Genomic DNA, 20,152 nt, shown 5'->3' on the forward strand with positions numbered 1-20,152 from the left:
GCATTTGTAGTATCTATTTATAAAGCATTAGTGAGCTGTCCAGCACACTGAGTGATCAGACAATTTCTATGGAAGTCCCTAGACTACAGGAGCTGCTTGAAGTATATCTTAGGTTCCTTAATCTACTTAATTTCTTTGAGCCTCAATTTCATTAATAAATGAATTACCATGTAAATTATAGATAAAATAAATTATAAAGTTATACTAAATGTTTACGTTTAGTATTCTAAAAATTAAAAGCAACTTTAATATTAGTTAATAAATGATGCATTAAATAAATTATAAGACAAGGAAGTTCTACACAGTGTTTTTTAAAGGTAGGCTATTCTCTATGCTAACATGGACATACCCCTAAGCTATCCTGTTGAATGAAAAATTAAATCCAATACAAAATATAAAAATAAACAGAAAAAATCAATTATGAAATTGCAGGAAAGTTGACAGACTTGGAGAATTCAATATTATGGAGGTGATGCAAAGTAAACAGAAAAGAGGCACAGGTCCCCTTCCTGTGTGAATCTGGCCCACATTATATATACACATGTAATGCATAAACAGTTGTTAAGTGTGAGTATAATGTAGCACTGGAAGGGAGACCATGAGAAGGTGACATTAGGTGACAGGGGAGGACAGAATGCAGGCAGAGGAACCCACAAGTCATGAAAGAGGATATGAAGCCAGTCGTTGTTGTAGTGTGTATGAGTGTGTGCTGGATACATGAATACAAATTGACAGCGTAAGTGTAAAGCCATAAGCTTGGCTCCACTGCTTCGGAATGGCTGTTCTGACTGTGTACAGGTCCTCCAGGATGTTTTGCTTGGGATCCAGCAAGGGTTAGAGTAGCTTCCTAAAACCAGCTGCTTGATGTTTCAATTTGAGAGTTAATTGGGATAAAATGTTTTTATTTAAAACAAAAAAGAAAAGAAAAATTAAGTCTAGATATTGCTGTTATTGGTGGAAGAAAATGAAATACTTATATTTCAAATTTCCTTGGTTTTATATAAACTTTAGAGCAGTGGTTCTCAACCTTCCTAAGGCTGCGGCCCTTTAATGCAGTTCCTCATGGTGTAGTGTCCCCCAACCATAAAATTACTTTGTTGCTACCTCATAACTATAATTTTGCTACTGTTATAAATCATAATGTAATTATCTGACAAGCAGAATATCTGATATGTAACTCCAAAGGGGTTGTGACCCATAGATTGAGACCCCTGCTCTAGAAGGTGTAAGAAACTGGCAAAGTGGTTCTGCCTGTAAAAGAGGAAACAGTTGCTACACCCTGAACAAAAGATTAAGATAAATAACCATTCCCCAAGGACTCAGTGGGTAGAATCATTTAAATTTTGTTTAAATGGTTTCATAATTTCTTAGCTTCTATTGAATATAAAGGGTACATTTAAAATATATTCTTCAGAATGTTTTCATTTATTTTTAGATTCTAGTAAAATTCTATATACTTGTTATAACTAACTATAATAATATAATGAGATTATTACTTTATTATGATGAATGGGAAATTACATAAAGAGCATACGCTTAAAGTAAGGTGAATATGCAGAGTAATAGTTGCTTTGCACCATGAATAAGCTGTAGTTTTAACAAATCCTATGAGTGATCTTATATTAAATGCCAAAAAAGTCATAAAAACCCAGCAGTAATTTTGTTTTTTCTTTATCCACAGCAAGTTGGTATTGATAAAGGTGACATTCCTGACCTCACGCAGGTAAGTGTCTCAGGAGCCGGCTAGTAGACAAGACACTGATAATTAACAGATTGCCACAAGTAGTCATACTTTGTAGACATTTCATAGATCTTGAGTTTAAACCAACCAATTTTCTAAAAGCATTATTCAATCTGACTTATTTTTTTCTAATTATTATGTTTCTGGATATTAAAGAAGATTTCACTGGCCTTAAGCTGTGACTTCTTTAATGGCAGCTGACCATTCTAACTGGGCTCATTGCTTCCTTATTGAGCTTGAACCAGTAAGAGTTGTGAACATGTCTGTGACAGAGCTTGGGGTCTGAGGAGCTACTTCCAGTCATCAGAGCACACGAGCATTCTGTCCATTCTCCCTGTTCTCTGACTGTGCCCGGTCTGAAGGACACCCACAGGAGGGAGGTCTGAAGGACACCCACAGGAGGGAGGTCTGAAGGACACCCACAGAAGGGAGAAACCCTGGTGATGAGGGTTTGCATCCTCCCCACCCCCATGGAGAGGAGTAATTTCTATATAAACGTGTTTACATAGAGGTGACCGAGGAGTGGTTTTTCTGGGCCCCATGGTTAGAGGACAGTGAGAACTGAGATTACTCATCAGCCACGTCAGGTGCACAGCTCCTGAGGAGGAAGACAGACGCAGACGCTGAGGTATAAATGGTCTTCGGTATGATTGATTGACAAGAACTGGTGGGTTTTAAACATCCCTTGATGATAAAATTTCAGTCTCACACATGTCCTTTTACTAGAAGCAGCACTGAGGGGATGGCCAGAGGGTGCAGAGCTGTTCTCTTACACTTAAATAATGCATATTGTATATTATTAATTTTCCATCTTTATAATTTTTTGAAATATTTTCATACTTGAAATAATATGTAAATATGACTAAAAATTTGGAGGAAAGTTGATAGTAAAGGCTTTCTCTTTTTATATTAATAAAGTATAAAATATCAAGAATTCATACAAGTAAAATGTATTGAATAATTCAGAACATGATAGCAGTATATTCTTTAGTTTAATGGACACCACTCATAGGTAAAATATTAGTTAAAAATATCTCTACTCCATGTAGTGTTATCTATTGAAGTATATACCTGAATAGGATGTTGGGTTTTAACTATTAAATATGCAAAAAATATTATTTCAAACTCTCTTTGTTGAGGTAAGTTTATCTTTGTAGCATCATAAGAAAATGGATGTTTTTATATTTTTCATCTATAGACTACACTGCGTTTTTTTCTAAGTGTTCCAAATATATAATGCATGTTTTTAAAGGGACATTACATAGTTATCTCAATGAGTAACTTTTAGAAACGGTCAATTTTCTTTTATACTATAGACAACCCTCACTGTGGGATAAATACAAACCAACTATTTAGTTCAGGGGAGCCTGGCAGGTAAGAACAGGCCTTCACCTGTCTCCCTTTGGGTAGTCTAGACTTATGAGAGAGTCAAGGGACCATATAAATACCTTGTTGGTTTTCAGTTTTGAAAATGATAGCAGATCATTGAAGGAAGGGGCACATACTTGGGTTTCATTTTTAATGATGCCATAATATTCATTGCAGCTTATGTCATTGCTCAAGAAGTCTATAGACATACTTAATGATGTCCACTTATGTGCCAGGACTTGGGAAACCTAGTAGAAGGCTGTTCTATGATAGTCATTAAAATCCTGAACATTCTATCCTGTTTTTCTTGTGAGCTAAAGAGCAGCATAAAACTTCAATATTAGTATTTATTTTTAAATTACCACCCCATAAAAACTCCTCTAACTAAATTCTATATGCACTTAAATTCCAATATGAGAATATGGCATGCTTCTGGAATGTCTTAATTGGTAGCTTGATTGTGTTTTCTTTGTGGTTGTGAGCTACGTATTTTCTCTGTGACTGTGAGACATATGCACCAACTCCCTAAACTCTCCTCTATCAGAGCCCCTTTCTCCAGGCTGAGGGGAGTCTCTCACTGAGCTGGGACTTAGGGACCCCTAGTCCTCTCACAGTACAGTCAGGCTTCAGCAGGAATGTGAAACTTCTGAAGTTTAGCCCTTCAGAGAGGATTAAATCAGGGTTAGTCTCGAGGTGGCTCTGCAGTACAAGGTTTATGGACCCATCATGATTCCTGTGAGACGAAGGTCTGCTCTCCACCAGGCTTCAACATGGCTTCTATGGCACTCCTCCATCTACCACAGAAATGAACCAAAATGTCTATCTGAAAAGAATTAAATAGGGGCTGGAGAGATGGCTCAGGATTAAGAGTGCTGGCTGCTCTTACAGAAGACCTAGGTTTGTTTCCCAACACCCAAGTCAAACAGCTCAAAAGGGCCTGTAACTCCAGCCCTAAGGGATCCAGCACCATCATCTGTCTTCTGTGCGTACTGTACTAATGAGCAAACGCACTCATCATCTTTTCTTTTTTATTGAAAATAAAATTTTTCATACCATATAGTCTGGTCACTCATTATCTTTTCTTTTTTATTGAAAATAAATTTTTTCATACCATATAGTCTGGTCATGGTTTTCCCTTCCCTAACTCCTCTTGGATAATCTCTACCTCCCACCCACCTAAATCTCACACCTTCTTTCTCTCTGTCTTTAGAAAACAAACAAAACCATAGTAAAGAAAAAGCATACAAAACAAACACCAAAAATAAACCTCATAGAAACATAAAATCAGAAATCAAAATATACAAAAAAAAAGACCAATAAGGTTAAAAAAAAAAAAGCCAAAACATGAGACAAAAGAAAATCTACAAAAATACCTTTGAGTTCATTTTGTGTTGTCTATCTACTGCTGGGTGTGTGGTTAATATACTAGTGAGGCTCCGTTGGAGAAAACCAATTTTTCCTTTGCAAAATTAATTAATTAATTAATTTTAAAAGATGATGGTGACTAGAAGGAACTCCTATTGAACTTAGAATAAAATTTCTAAAGATTAAAATTTCTATTACAGAAAAAAAATGAAGATAGGAATTTAGCACACATCTCCACTTGAGAGTGTGGACCATAGACAACACCTGTGCATGTAGTGAAACCACATAAATGATTAGTGAAGATCAATGACATTTTCAGATGATATTTAAAGCACTGTTTTGAAGAGTAAGAGAATATGATCCCCAGATCAAATATTTCTTCTCAGCACTAGGAGTGGTTTCTGAGATCTAATCCAAAATCGGAATTACCATTGTATTTTTTAAAAACTTGATTTTATGGGTTGTAACATATAAATGATAGGTGGATGCATTTTTTCTTTACTCTGGGTATCACCATAAGCTATGAATTTATTTCAAAACATAACTCTCATAACAGTATTTCCTGTTTGGAGTGTGTGGGTTCCAAATTTTAAACTCCATTTATGAAAAGCTCTTAGGTATTCTGTAAGTGCCTGCTTTGAAGTTCAGGTGTCACTGTACCACCAACAGTGAAGAGGACATGCATTTTATGCTCCTGGACATTCCTATCAAAGGATGTCTCTCTTGGAACTTCACATGTCCTTATGAAAGCTATAAATGTTAAGGCATTTTTTTGAAATCCTCTAGAATTAAAGGCTCAACTGAATTACATGTAGTGTGTTGCTCAGTAACTCCTCCGGATCAAGTCAGCCTCTTGATAGGTAACTTTTTCAGCTGATGTCATCTCTACTGCAGTGTCTAGTTTTTCAGTTATTAAATAAAGAATGGCCCAGCAGGCATGGTGGCACACATCTTCAGTCCCAGTACGGAAGAGGCAGAGACAGGTGGATCTCTGTGAGTTTGAGGCCAGCCAGGGCTACATAGTAAGATCTTGTCTCCAAAAAGATTGTGAGGAACAGAAATGTCCCAGGAAGAATGGAATCACAAGCAATCTTGCTGATGTTTTGTCTAATTTCAGCAGTGACAGGCCAGACACTGAGAGTCCTGTGAGCCTTTGCTGTCTCATGCTTCCTTCTACATTTTTATTATAAATTGTGTTTGTGCTTCTTGAGCTCAGAAAAAAATCATATATTATTTGTAGTACATTTCACATGTAGAGAACATGGACTTATGACTAAAGAGAGACTCCATGACTTGATATGTGTTTCCCACCATAATTTATATGAAATCAATGTAAGTCTGTTCTCATGCCTCTTTGGCCACCTTCACCATCATCCATAACACACACGCACACACACACACACACACACACACACACACACACACACACACACACATTTATCATGAGACATGAGAAGAATGACCAAGAAGTTAGCAGATAAAAATTTATGAAGGCTTAAGTCAGTTATATTTTCTGTTTAAAGTTACAATGCATGTTTATCTAGTGATATTTCTTTGAAATATAGAATCTAATATACAAAACAAAATTTCAGTTAACTACTTTAAAATTCATTTTTTGAAACTTAGTAAGTTTATTTTCAGCCAGAGTTTGCTGTCTTCACCTGAGCTGTATTTGACGTTCTAATTTGCATCATTTTCTGAACATAGTAGACATCTTGACAACTTTTTCACTCTAAAGTGTGTTAGATAGAGCTAGTAGAGGTGTCTGTTGCTATCCTACTTTGGTAATTTGGATCAAGTCAATATGTTTATACATTTAGTGATTTTTATATATAGTTGCAATTTTATACTTAATTCACATTTATAATTATGTAATTATAATAATCTCATAAATGTTGAAAGTTTGAGTCTATTTTAAAAATTAAAATTAATATTAAATAAATACCTAAATGTACAAAATTTTTAAAACTGTAATAAGCATCTGATTTAATGTTGTTAAGTGTGGGTAAAATATAGAATTATATGAATTTCTTGTAATTTTGTTTGTACTCTAACAGTTAGCATGGTTAGCGCGAAGTCTTTCAAATTTAATTTCCCATTAAAAAACAAATACCTGAATTTACCTATAAATGTATGCAGATGTTTCACCACTAACTGCTTTTCTCTGAATCTCTACTGTTGAGGTCTAGTTTGCATTAAGAGAAAAAGCAAGTTCAGTTTCCACTGCTTGAAGAATAGATTGGGCAAATATTTGTAGAAACCATTACGGCCCCTTTGAATGTACAATAGAATACCATTTTTATTGCCTGAAATTTTATAGAAACATTGAATTTTTAAGGATTGAAATATATCAAATCTATTTCATAATATAAAATTTTATTATATTGGTGGGTTACTTCATTATATATAAATTAAATACTAAATAATTGGAAAAGCTTAATTGCTCATCTGTATTAAGGTAACTTTCTTATTGCCACTTAACTCTTTAAGTTGTATTGATAATACTTCCTAATATTTCAACCAGGCATGCATAAATGAATTTTTACTGTACTTTCAAATTTCTACAAATTTATATTTGGGCACATATGTTTTGGATTGGATGCAAATAAGTACGTATTTCTTTTTCACTGTGGTTCTGTGTGAAGTAGTAGTGAACTTGACCTTAGTCCTTAGTAGACACCTGTCTGATGCAGGAAACACCCTTACTGAAACCATGTTGTAACATCATTGGGTGTGTAGTGGAGGTGAGTCTATTTAAGATGGGCCTATCTGAGATGCCACAGAATTTAAATATCTAAATGCCAAAGGACATAGGATGAAATCACCTCAGGCATGGTGCTAACATGAACTTCTGCCACACAGGGTTACAGTGATGTTAAAGTGTGCTTGGTTTGAGAGAGAACAACACAGACATTTGTTTTTATTTCTTATTGTAGGCTCCCAGCAGTCTTATGGAGACCCTTGAACAACATCTAAATACCTTAGAAGGAAAGAAACCTGGAAACAAGTATGCATTGCTTGTATATTGTAAATAAGATGAAAAACACCAAGTGGTTCTTTATGAGAATGAGATTTCTCAAGGGTAACTTACTCCAAGACAGATTCAGTATGTGCTTAGCTGCCAGTCTCTTGGGTTCCCTCAGAAACCTCTACCCTACCTTCTAGCACATGACACCTGACCTGTATAGGCTGCCTGCCTGCAGGAAATATCATAGAAGGATCTATGGTTCGCAGCAGGTTGACTGGACCTGCTGGTTTACAGATATGTCTTTAGAAGTTATACTTTAAGAGTTGGGGAAAGGACTGAGGGCCCTGAAGGGGATAGGAACTCCACAGGAAAACCAACAGAGTCAATTAATGTGGACCCTTGGGGGCTCTCAGAGACTGAACCACCAACCTAAGAGCAGACACAGGCTGGACCTTGGTCCCCTGCACATATGTAGCGGATGTGCTGCTTGGTCTTCATGTAGATCCCAGACAACGGAAGCGGGAGCTATCCCTAAAGCTGTTGCTTGTCTGTGGAACCCATTCCCCTAACTTGTCTGTCTTGTCTGGCCTCAGTGGGAGAAGTGTCTAGCCCTGCAGTAGGGGGTGTCCAGGGGCCTCCCCACTCTCTCAGAGGAGAAGGAGAAGAGAATGGGAGGAGGGACTGTGAGAAGGGGTGACCAGGAGGGGGAACAATGATCGGGATGTAAAGTGAATAAATAAATTGTTTTTAAAAATGTTACTCTTTAAAAATTAAAGCTATTGGGATTGGATGTGACTCAGACAAGCAGAGTTTCACAAGCATCCTTGAATACCAAGATGTCCCAACTGCAGTATGAGAAAAGAAAGGCTTTCGAGTGTAGTTTCCAGGGACACACCTCCTCATTATCCTTAGGCACACCATGCTGCTAACATTACTCCAGAATCATCCTATAGAGGGAGTAGCAAGCAGTGATTCACGCAGCTTTTGCTTGCTATGCTCCCTTTGTGCTTAGCTACTTAGTCATAGACTGTTTTCTTCATTGTAAATACTTCCCAGGTTCCTTTTTTTCTCCACCTCTGTAACAGATATGAAATTGTCTGTATTTTCCGGCATTTGTTCCTTGTTTCCACTATATTTCTTTAGCCTTGGAGCCTCCCTCTTCCCAGTTATGTAGAACCTGTGCCTCCTGGAAGGACCTTTTGCAAGGCCACCTCCTTATGAAACCTTCCTTTTCTTAGTCGTGAGCTTGCTTGTACTGTGGCTGTTTATCCACATGTGTAATCCCATGAGAGTTCTTGATTCTAAATGTAGGGACTGTTTCTTACCCTATTATCTGAACACTCAGCGCAGGGCCCATTATAAAGTCAGCTTTCAGTTGGTCATTACTGGTCTCCGCTTCAGATGGCGTTCACTTAACTCATCAGATAGCGCAGGAGCAGATCATTGCAGGGCTACAGGCTGGACACAGGTTTGCATTTGATTGATGGGTTGGTTTGGTTTTTACCAATGGCAGAGCTGTGAAAATTTGACTCTCTTACAATCTCTCTCTGGGCATTCTCGAAGAACCTACTATGTCTTGATGCTACATTTTGTAGTTATTTTATCTGCTACGTGCTGTTTCTTTTTTTTTCCCCCCTCAAGTTAGTTTAGTATAGTTTTATATATAGATATTGTATTGTTCTACATTTTCAGTAGGGGAGATTTTCAGACACTTCTGGCTGCACACCTCAGCTGTGGATGACATGACCTCTCTGGGTTGTTTTAAGGCCAAGCTGTGCTCCAGTATAGCTGTGATTGAATGGCTTTTGATGTAAGATTACCACATAACAATCTAAACCGCTCACTCTCAGGAATAGCTGGGGCCACCCTCTGTTGGCCCTGCTCCAGTAGTGAAGGGCTTTGCATATGCACGTTCTCTTCCTGTTGAGAGCTGCATGTGTGCTGTAAGCTGCTTCTCCATGCCTCTGCTTTCTCGGGCTGAGCACTGCCAAGCTCCCAGCCTTCCTTAAAGCTTCCAGTGCATTCTTCACCAGCTCCTTCTTCCCCATCTTCAGGTTCCTTAGCCATCCTTTGACTCTGAACTTGCCCTTGTGTGCCCACTGAGGGCTACCTGAGGAAAATTACCAGTAGGCATTTTTAGAAATAGGGACTAAAACTCCATAGTCCATAGTCGAATTCACTCAACTTAGAATAACTTTCTCCAGCGCCTTTTAAAGCACTTAATGTTTGTCAGATTCTTTTCATTAATTGGCTGAAATCACATTTTGATTTGTCTTCTGCTTATTCTGGTTTTAAGAAAAAGCAAGCTTTAATAGTTAACTCATTTCTTCTCTGTATGTTTGCGCTTACATGGGAACTTAAGTGAAGGGTGAGTACCACGCTAAGTTACTGTTTTTGCATTTGGTAATTACTAAAAAATGCAAACAAAAACCACCTGGTATTCCATATGTGGTATTTGGAATTTTGAAAATTAATTAGTATCTGTTAGTGTCCTCCTCGTACGTCTATGTTTCTATTATGTATTCTTTTTTTTTCTCTCAAGGTGACTGGCAAGGATGGTTTTGCTTTCTTTGGGTCTTGTTGGATCATAATTAACAGTATCTCCTAGGTGTATAAATAACCCTCTTAACTTTTAGGAAAGGTATTTTCATTGGTAAATAAAAGATTTTTCTCCTGGTACACTGCAGAAGGCCAGGGCAGTTTTGAAAGGAGTGTAAATGGTGTGAAGATATTTTCTTCACCATTCTGCAGCAATACAAAACCATTCTAACACTGTGACAATGTATGTGCATTTGCCAATGTCTGCTATGATAATCAGAAACCAGGCAGTGCTGGTGCACACCTTTAGTCCCAGGACTCTGGAGGCAGAGGCAGGCAGATCTCGTGAGCTCAAACTCAGCATGGTCTGCAGAGCAATTTCCTGGACTGCACAGAACCCTGACTTAAAACACAGAAGAAAGCAAAAAGGCTGCTATGGTAGACACAAGTTTGCTGTTAGTGCTTCTCATTCACTGACATGCATTGAATGAATGCGATGCTGTGTGACACGCCTTTGTATATTCTCTCAAAGAGTGAAATCAATGTTATTCCCATTTGGTATACTAAGTGTTGAGCTGAGCATGTAGGAAAGAGTCAGTAGGAACAGAGGTCACTCGTGTTGCCAGCTTAGTTCCACTAAGCCACTGAGCTATCTTGTTGGGCCAAAGACAATTTCATAAGACTTTTGGCTCACTGGTGACTATAGAATAAGCACATAAATACATTCTTAAACTTTTAAATAATAACAGCCAAAATGTCAGATGCTGTATAACATGCTCAGGGAATAAAACATCAGGATGTCGTCTTTTACCTCAAGAACTTAGCATCCAGTGATGAAGATGGGTAAGGAGAGACAGTTTGACTGATACAGCGGGTGTCCTGTCGGCTCAGGAGAGACAGCCCATTCTCTGCTTGTCTGTTTAATCCATGGGGTTGCTACAGGCATCACTAGTAAGAATGCCTTGTGGGATTTAAATGCAAAGGATGATGGTACCAATTACGATTTTCTTTCACACCGCTTGAAATTGAGTTATTTAACAGCAGAGGGCAGTATTGTGTCAGTTTTTGTTGTACTTGCTGTGAGGTAGGAAGCTGTTACCAGTATCCATATATTGGCTAGTAAATATTTCAGTTGCTTTTTTTTCCCCCAGTACTTTAAAGAATTGGCTCATGAAACTTGACTGAGAGAAAAAGAAATTCATTCTCAGAAAGTGACCATGTCAAAGGGTGCTTGTGGTTTCTTTGTTTTTGCTAAGAAAACATTGTTTTAGGTTTTGGGTTTTTTTTTAAGGTTTTAATTTTTCTCCTTTTTATTTAATTTTTTCATATGATATATTTAATTTCTTTCCATTTCCATAAGTATGAAGGAAGTTATATAAGTGGAAAATTATCCAGAAATTCATGAGATTTTAACCTTATGGTATCCTAGATTCTTTGGTTCCTAAATCCCTTTCTGTAGATGCAAAACCAGAATCACTTCACTTTAGCAGAGCCTTTGAATTGGGGCATTATGGGCATGCAGGAGAAGCTAGCACACAGTGTCTATGAATAGGTGGAATTTGCATAGTGTTGGACAAAATCCTAGCCACTAACCTTAGTATTTGCTCTGAGCTGAGGGACAGCCAACCTTACAGCTGACCTGACTACAGCTACCATTGGGGCGTGTTGCTTCATTTTGTCTTGTTCATTTTATGGTCCCCCAGATCAGAAAAGCATGAGCCGCATAGGCAGATGTTTCAAACATGTCACTGTCTCCGGCATGTGCTAGAATCAGTGTTAACTATAAAGACTGTTTAGTTCCTTAATCAGAACTAAGCACCAACATTGCTCTTCTCCAGCCTCCCACTGGTTACGACAAAAGCATGGGAACATTTTTCTCTAAAGCGTTTCCATTACAGGCATGAAAATAGCACACAAGCAGGAGTGTGACTGCACACGTATCTGGTTCTTTCACGCAGCTCACGGGGATCTTGTCCATTTTTTCTCTAGGGTTCTTTCTTTAATGCATAACAGTTGAAATTAAGTGAACTGCAATATATGATTCTGGTTTTCTGAGCTTTCTAACTTTTGAAATAATAAACAAGTATCAGCTTATGTAGTGTGCCTATTCATAAACCTTGGGTAAGTTTTAGACATTGAAAATTGAACAGTGGTTTTTGGTGGACATAAGTAATAATACTCAAGAGAATATAATTTTGAATTTAAGAATGTCCATAAGAGATTGTAAGTCAGTGGAAATATTGGGAAAAGGACATCACTGAGCAAAAGGCAAGCATTATAAGCTCCTCTGTGACTGTAAAGAATTCCATGAAACTCATCCAATGCCGGGTGAAGTCAGGCACACTCACATTTGATCTTCCTGTATTTCTTTTAGATCTGGTGCTCCCTCTCCATTAAGTAAGGTAAGTTGGGTTGTTTTTCGATTATTCTCTTTTTATATGTAGTATTTTTCACTGTAAAACTCAAAGCACCAAGTGTATTTATTCTGCAATACAGCAGTCATACCATAACACACTCTCAGGTTTTTTCTCACCTTCCAGAAATGAAAGTCCAGAGTCTTGAAACAGTAATGCCCATGCCTCCTGACCTCAGTCCCTGGAAACCACTGTCCTTTCTACATCTAGAAATGGGATACCTCATCCAAGTAGATCCAGACAGTCTGTCCTTTCATAAGTTATTTATTTTGCTTAGTTCTTAATGTCTTCAGGGATCAGTAACAGCTTCAAAACCATTTTTCTTTTTAAGGTTGAATAACGGACTTTTATACACATGCACGTACACACTACCAGTTTGCTCATTTTTTTCTCCAATGGGTATTTAAGTGACTTCCAGATTGTCAATATGACAGACAGTACTGATATAACTCTAGTGTGAAATGTCTGATTGAGGACTGGAGAGATAGCTCAGTGGTTAAGAGCAATCACTGCTCTTGCAGAAGACCCAGGATCGGTTTCCAACACCCACCCTGAGCAGCTCACGTCTTCCTGTAATTCCAGTTGAGAAGGAATCTGACGCCCCTCTCTGTCCTTTATAGACACTGAATACACATGAGACCATTAGACAATTGGGAACACACACATACTCACAAATAAAAATATTTTTAAAAATATGTGTAAAAAAGAAATATCTGCTTGAGAGTCCACCTTTAATTTGCTTAGGGTTATGCATCTGGGAGTAAAATGGATGGATCACTTGATTTACATTTTTGAGAAAACATTAAGTTATTTTTATATGTGATTTGAACCCTTTTCTCTTAGAACCCCAGTTCTTAAAAAAATCTTAAACAGATTTTTTTCTGTACTTATGTGACAGCTGAAACCGTACATATCTGTATAATGTTTGATAATTAAAAACTGTTTTCACATATTGTACCTCTGTGATATACGTCAGCACAGGGTGCTGTGTGTATTTTCATGATACAGGGAGAAAATGTTACTAGGGGCCTTTGTCCCGAGCACACCTGCTAAAGTATTCTTAGTAATTCCTTCAGCCATCAGTCTTTCTGAGCCAGTGAAGGAGCAGGGTTAGGCTTTTCCAAGAGCCTATGCTCGCACGGGCCTGCACTTCACATCTGCCGTTGCATTTGTAGGCAGAGGTGTAATAGATGTACTTTTCTTTGACAGATTCCTATTATGTAATTGCTGCCATTACAGACTCTCAGGGATGTCATTATGACTGTGACAGTGATTCCCAAATGCCATTTGTTCTGCCTGTGGCTGTCTGGCTGTTTAAATTCTCACAGGGCCTGAAAAAAAAATTAAGCAGAAATCTTTTCAATTTTTCTGATGCAAAGACAAGCCATTAAAACCATGTTGCCTGTGTGAAACTTTTCAGCTTATGACTCTTTAGTGTGCCCGAATCAGGGCTTCCTATAGGACAGTCTCAGTTTGTTACTGCTGTATTTTTTGTGTTCACCCATTACATTAGAGGTTCTTGGTACAAGGCATTTGTTGCAGGCAAATTGGTATTGGTAGTATATTTGGTGTCTGTATGTTCTCCCTGCTACTTTATGTAAATAAACTTTTATGTTTATTTACAAGTCTGATTTAAAAATTGAAAGCTTTTTTTGCTTGTTTTTGTGTTTGTTCTTAGAGCAGTCAGTGTCCAGCATAGAGAATTATATCTCTAACTGTATAGCTAGTGTCTTCCGATTCCCTGTTGTGCTCCACTGGGAAGCCTTAACCTTTTTGTCACACAGGGAGAATTCATTTGTGACTTTCCCAGTAACAATAGCTACACTGCCCCTGTGTTTATCTCTTCAAGGTGCTCAACACTTGGCAGCTACATATCTATTGAACTTTGATAGCATTATATATTTTGTAGCACAAGTGAATCCTGTATATTCTTACAATCGCAGAATTTCCCATAACTTTCTTGTCAATCCTTTGTTTTAAAGTCCTTTATGACTTTTTAAATCTGTTGTATGTGAACTTGTGACAGAGAGCCTCTGCTTATTCCTGGCTCCATGCATTTTATTTCCTGGAAAATTAAATACACCAGATAAAGTAGAATTAGAATAGTAGTAGTGACCACAGAATTTTAATTTTCTAATACATAAACTGTTAATACCTCTTTAAAATTTATAGGAAAGAAGATATTTGTGTGTGCATGTGTGTACATGTATTTTGAAAGCTAGGGTTGATATCAGGTAATGTTTTCATTCTAGGCCCACTTTACCTTTTTGAGACAAAAATCTCTCAGACATCACTGATGTGGTATTTAGGGCTCCACCTATCTCTGCCCCCACACCCCAGTGCTGGGATTACTATAGCACCTGGCTTTGTATATAGGTGTTTGAGGACAGAACTCGGGTCCCCATGTTTGCATAGCAAGCACTTTAGCAACTGAACCATCTTCTCAACCCAAAGATTTTATTCCACTTTAAAATCGTTATTTCACAGTATAATGAAATGTAGTCATATCCTCAGTTTGCAGCAACTGGAATATTACTTGTGAATTATTCCCCACCAGCTATGAAGTATTTAAGATAAATAAGTTAAATGTCCAGATGTTGAAGTTGTCTGAGAAGATATGAAGTATATTTAGGTTGAGAGGGAAAAAAATATTGGTTTTATAGCAGTTGTCACCATAATTTTGATACCTACTGTCCTTACAATTTTAAGTTTAGGAAATATGTTTGGCTTTATTTTTAAATGTACAACTAGGAGTCACTCTAATGTTAGACCACATATTTTAGCAAAAATGTATATGTTACATTTAACTGTTCAAGCTCGGGGTGCATGTTGGGCCATGGTGATTATTATAGTTCTTGATTTCAATTTCTCTTGAGCTTTTCCTCCTGTGAGGAGTTGCAGAATAACTGTTTGGAAGGTCATGGGTCTGCAGGCCAGAGCCCCGCTGCTCAGTGAGATCTGGATGTGTTTTTGATGTGCCTGTGCTGTGATCTTCACTTTCAGTCTTCTCCAGCTACAACTGTTACATCTCCTAATTCTACACCAGCTAAAACTATCGATACATCCCCGCCAGTTGACATATTTGCAACAGCATCCGCGGCTGCTCCAGTCAGGTCAGTTAACGAGTATGTAGCCAACCTCATTAGTATTTTGATCACTTTTTGTTGTATTTTTATGTACCGTACTGACACTAAATAGTTTCACCCGATGAAGTCCAGTCCTGATACTATGTGACTTAGGGTTATTTTCACAGTGTAGAACGAGTTCTTTTGGGCTCTTAATTAAGCTTCTACCTCTTAAATCCTTGGGGAGACTTATGCTGTCACTTGTAAATTTAGGGAAATATCCAGAAGAAAGACTCATATACTGCAAGTCCTTCTAGGGTTAGATGATATGTAAAGTGTCTGATAAAATCTATTCTTCCTGTGAGAAACGTAAAAGGTGTTTTAGAGTGCTTCAAAACCCTTAACAGGTAGCAGAAGCCTGTAGCTCCAGCACACAGAAATCTGAGTTAGGGAGATCATGAGTTCAGAGCCAGACTAGACTCTATAACAAGTTAGGAGCCAGACTGGGCTATGTGATAAAACCCTGTCAGTTGAGTAAACCTCACAGTTACAGACTGATTGGTTGGTCATGGAATGAACTCTACTAAAGGGATAGGAAGAGACCAATGGAATGTTCCTAACCAACTCGGATCCACCTGTCTGCCCATAACAGGGAAAACAGGAATGTCTGAGATCTCGAAACTCCCCCAAATGAGTCACCAACCCAGAAAGGCTTCCACTAATAATATTTTTGGGTCAGATCTTTCTTTCACCATGAGAGATTCTAGCCTCATTTTAGAGTGTCTGGGACTCCTTTATGAACACAGTCTATGGAAAGACTTCATGTTTTTTAGAGGTTTCCACTTTAAGCAGCTATGAATATACATATCACTCCCATGTTTACTGTGCGCTACACTTGCTTGCTTCTGCTTCTTATATGTTGGCAAAACCAAGTGCTTTCTGCTGACACACCAAAATTGTTTCTTATGAAAAGTTTGATTAAGCTCTTATTACTTATAATGGTTTTTATTTGTGTGGTGCTAGGGTCAAACCCTGGACCCACATATGCCCTCAAGTCAGCTCTTAGTGACAAATCCATTTCCCTTTTCTGTTATTTAGTGTAGCTGTGTTTACATCTTTACTGAAGCAAAGCCTTCAGAGGTTGGAAACATCGGACTCCTTTCTTCAACAGAATATTGCTTAGCCATCCATCATGTATAAGAGAATAAAGATAAAGTCTGAAGTCAGACTGGGAGCCTGAGCCTCTGAGGGCTAGAGAGCTTATAGTCAGTACTTCTCAGATCTCAGATCTAAGTGTAGCTGGAAATCATAGGAGAGCTCCTTAAAATAAAGATCCTGATGATGTTACAGTGGGATACACCTGAAAAGTTTCACTATGACTACGATTCCAGGACACTCAGCATTTTGAGCCCACGCTTTGAACAGTAAAACTTAAGCTTATTTGGAAGGTGAGCCTGCTGAGAGGCAAATGACATATTATCATCTAGTTTGGAAAAAAATAAATAAATTAGCTTTTATTCCTTTTAATATTATTTGGTTTGTGGATTCTTAGAACAGGTTTTTTCTGTATTAGGAAAAAAAATACCTTCAAGGTTATGTTTTTTTGGTGTCCTGTGGGATTTTACCTAGCTCATCACCTATTTTTGTAAATAAAGTTTTATTGAGATGGAGTGTGAAGGTTTGTTTCTATCTTCTGTATTGTCAGTGGCTTACCTCTGCTATAATGGCAGAGCAGAGGAGTGACAGAGACCACCTGCCCCTCAAAACCCAACCATCCATTTCTTTACAGTGATTCCTTGACTTTGTGTATACTACACAAATCTTTGATTTCTGCACACGTCTTTGTTGTAAAACCCTTTGCATTGTAATATTTCAGAGTCTGATTTTGAAGCCTGCTTTCCTTCCAGCTCTGCTAAGCCATCGAGTGATCTCCTTGATCTTCAGCCAGACTTCTCTGGAGCGGCAGCGGGGGCAGCAGCACCTGTACCGCCACCTACAGGGGGAGCCACTGCGTGGGGAGGTGAGTGAGCCTAACAGGCCTGTGAATTGTGGGCCATTTTCTGTGGCTGTTTTCATTTGGGCTGTAATTACAGTCTTTGTGTTCTGGTCATCAACAATGCTATTAGAAACTTGGTGGGAAACTTGCTCAGGATGGCGTCCGCTGATCAAAATACATATCGTGAAGGACACAGAAATTCCACATAATACAGTTTAAAAGTTCAAATAGCCATATACGATCTAAAGTTGAAACAAAAGAAGTATATTTTTGTGATTCTAAAATCTACAGATACCTTAGGTTAATCCCTTCCAGGAATTTACCAGGTTACTCTAAGAAGCACTAACAATTTGGTTTAGTCAAATATAGTGCCTAGGTTGTAATGTTGTTCACATTTTATCTGACTTTCTAAAACTGAAAAAGGGGCTCTCCTACACTGGTTGGCTGAAAGAAAACACAGCTAAGCATTTCAGTTCCAATTGCTTCACAGGCCTCAGACAAACCTCATAAATGTTTGATCAGAAACATTTACGACAAAGTAAAATTAAAGTGATTTCTTAATGATTCTCAAAGAGTCATCTGTAGTGCTATGCTCTGCAAGAGCAGATTATCCTTTAACATTTCAGAGTTTAAGGTATGACACAACTCGGAAAGCGACATGGTGGAAAACTTGGTAATTCAAAGGAGAAAAACTGTTAGACGATAATGCTGGCTTGGGTGTTTGATGAACCAGAATTAACTGATATTTGTACAGGCATGTTAGGCTAAGGTGACTAGGCTCCATAGAAAGCCGCTGGTATCCTTTCAGGCAAGAAAACTCATGCCCTTTAGGTTACTTTTCCTCCCAGGCAGAAAATATTTCTACTACTGTGAGACAAGATCTGTAATTTAATACAACATTTTGGAAGCAGTGTCCTTAATTAACAGTAAGGAACACAGTCAAATGAAGGTACGTTGCTCTAGATAATTAAATAGTCTCTGAGTGAACTTATTATAAGCACATTAGTGTAATGGAAGAAGTGCATCCTGGTTGGAAGATTTCTCTTTAGGAGTATGAGGGCTGTGGTACATTCGCTATGTTATTGCAAAGCCCATGACCAGAAATCCTAACCATCATGACTGCACAGTGGAGAGTCTCAGTGGAGGATTCTGTCTGAGTAGCGGCAGTGTGTGTGGGTCAAGTGGCAGAACTCAGACAATGAGACAGGAAGGGGCTCCTGGTTCCGCTACTGGCACTTATCCACTCCTTCCTGAGTCTGCCCATCCTTGAGTCTTTGTAAATCTCTTCATTTCATTACTCAGGTGTTTGGTAACAAAAGTAACAGAAAGATAGCAGCTCAGAATGTGAACATTGCAACCATGTAGACATTCTCCAGAGTCAATTGTTAGGGCTACAGCTATTAAATGTTTACATAAGTTTGCTCCTTAAACACTAACTTTATTGCCTTTCAATTGAGAAGGCAGACTGTTGCTGGAGAGCCTGCGTAAGGACTTCCTTCCTGAGGGCACCCAAGTTTGCTTCGTTAATGATCCTTTATATTCACATAACATACAGTGTGTTCCTGTTTGATAATTTTTCAGATCCATACCCTCAACTCAAATTTTCTCAGCCATGAGATTCATAAAAACTTTAATAATAAAATGTTTATAATTAGAACATTAATTTTAGTTGTAAGTTCATTGGGTTGTATAAAAAAAGACTTGGATATTATGTGAATGTGTTACTTTTAATTCTGTCATGCGTTTAAGTCATTATGTGTTCATACTTTAATTCTGTTCTTTGACAATTTCATACATATATATATAATATGTTCCGATAATTTATAATATGTCCCACCCCTAAGTTCATTTTTACCTCCTCCCCATATGTCTTAGTTTGCTTTTATTGCTGTGATAAAACATTGGGACCAAAAGCGACTTGGGGAGGAAAGTCAAGTCAGTAATTCAAGGCAGGAACCTGGACGCAGGAAGCCATAGAAGAACACTGCTTGCTGGCTTGGTCCTCTTGCTTTCTTAGATCAGCCAGGACTACTCTGCCTCCCACATCAATCACTGATCAAGAAAATGTCTATATGTGTGCCTATAGCCCAATCTGATGGAGGCATTTTCTCAAGTGAGGTCCCCTCTTCCAGGATAGCCCTAGTTTGTGTCAAGGCGGTGAAAGCACTAACTAGCACAGCATTCCTGTTGGTGACTCCGTATCCCAACCAGTCCTTTCCCAAATTCATGACTGGTTTTGTTTTGTGACTCATGTAGTTTAATCGGTGCCATCTGATTTGGAACTACGCATTGGAGTCCGTTGAGGTCACATGAGGGTACACTACTGAAGGCAATGACTTCCATCTTCCATATCTATCAGTAGCAAACAGCTCAGCGTTGAGGAGTAGGGAGGCTGAGCCCGTCCTCCAGTGCCTCACTGTTGGGAGATTTAGTCTTATAAGGATACAGTACAGGCATTCACAGCTGCTGCAGAGCTTGTGGGCGCAGAGGCTTACTGTTGCCTGGTGACATCATTTCAAAACCCTTCTCTCTAACTGCTAGCCTTTCCATTCTTTTCACCCTCTTTCCCACAGTGTTCCCAAAGTCTTAAAGGGGACAGAGAAAGTACTGTGTTAAGGGCTGAGCACTCATCTGTTACATATTCCTAGTACCTCATATATCCATGAATCTGTGCATTGACCACCATTCCTTGGAAGA

The 20,152-nt window shown here is 38.3% G+C and overlaps 1 protein-coding gene across 3 annotated transcripts in view; it reads left to right on the top strand.

Annotated features, from left to right (window-relative positions):
- Snap91 (synaptosome associated protein 91) overlaps positions 1-20,152 on the top strand; it is a 110,374-nt gene that overhangs the window by 54,800 nt on the left and 35,422 nt on the right. For all 3 annotated transcript variants that reach the window (XM_028756183.1, XM_028756181.1, XM_028756182.1), the window contains exons 9-13: positions 1,682-1,723; positions 7,411-7,481; positions 12,355-12,382; positions 15,398-15,507; positions 17,367-17,479. In XM_028756183.1, coding sequence (XP_028612016.1) covers positions 1,682-1,723; positions 7,411-7,481; positions 12,355-12,382; positions 15,398-15,507; positions 17,367-17,479 — 364 coding nt within the window. The remainder of the gene's footprint in view (positions 1-1,681; positions 1,724-7,410; positions 7,482-12,354; positions 12,383-15,397; positions 15,508-17,366; positions 17,480-20,152) is intronic.

Source organism: Grammomys surdaster, unplaced genomic scaffold (genome assembly GCF_004785775.1).
Source record: "Grammomys surdaster isolate TR1022 unplaced genomic scaffold, NIH_TR_1.0 126113, whole genome shotgun sequence".
Taxonomy (NCBI): domain Eukaryota; kingdom Metazoa; phylum Chordata; class Mammalia; order Rodentia; family Muridae; genus Grammomys; species Grammomys surdaster.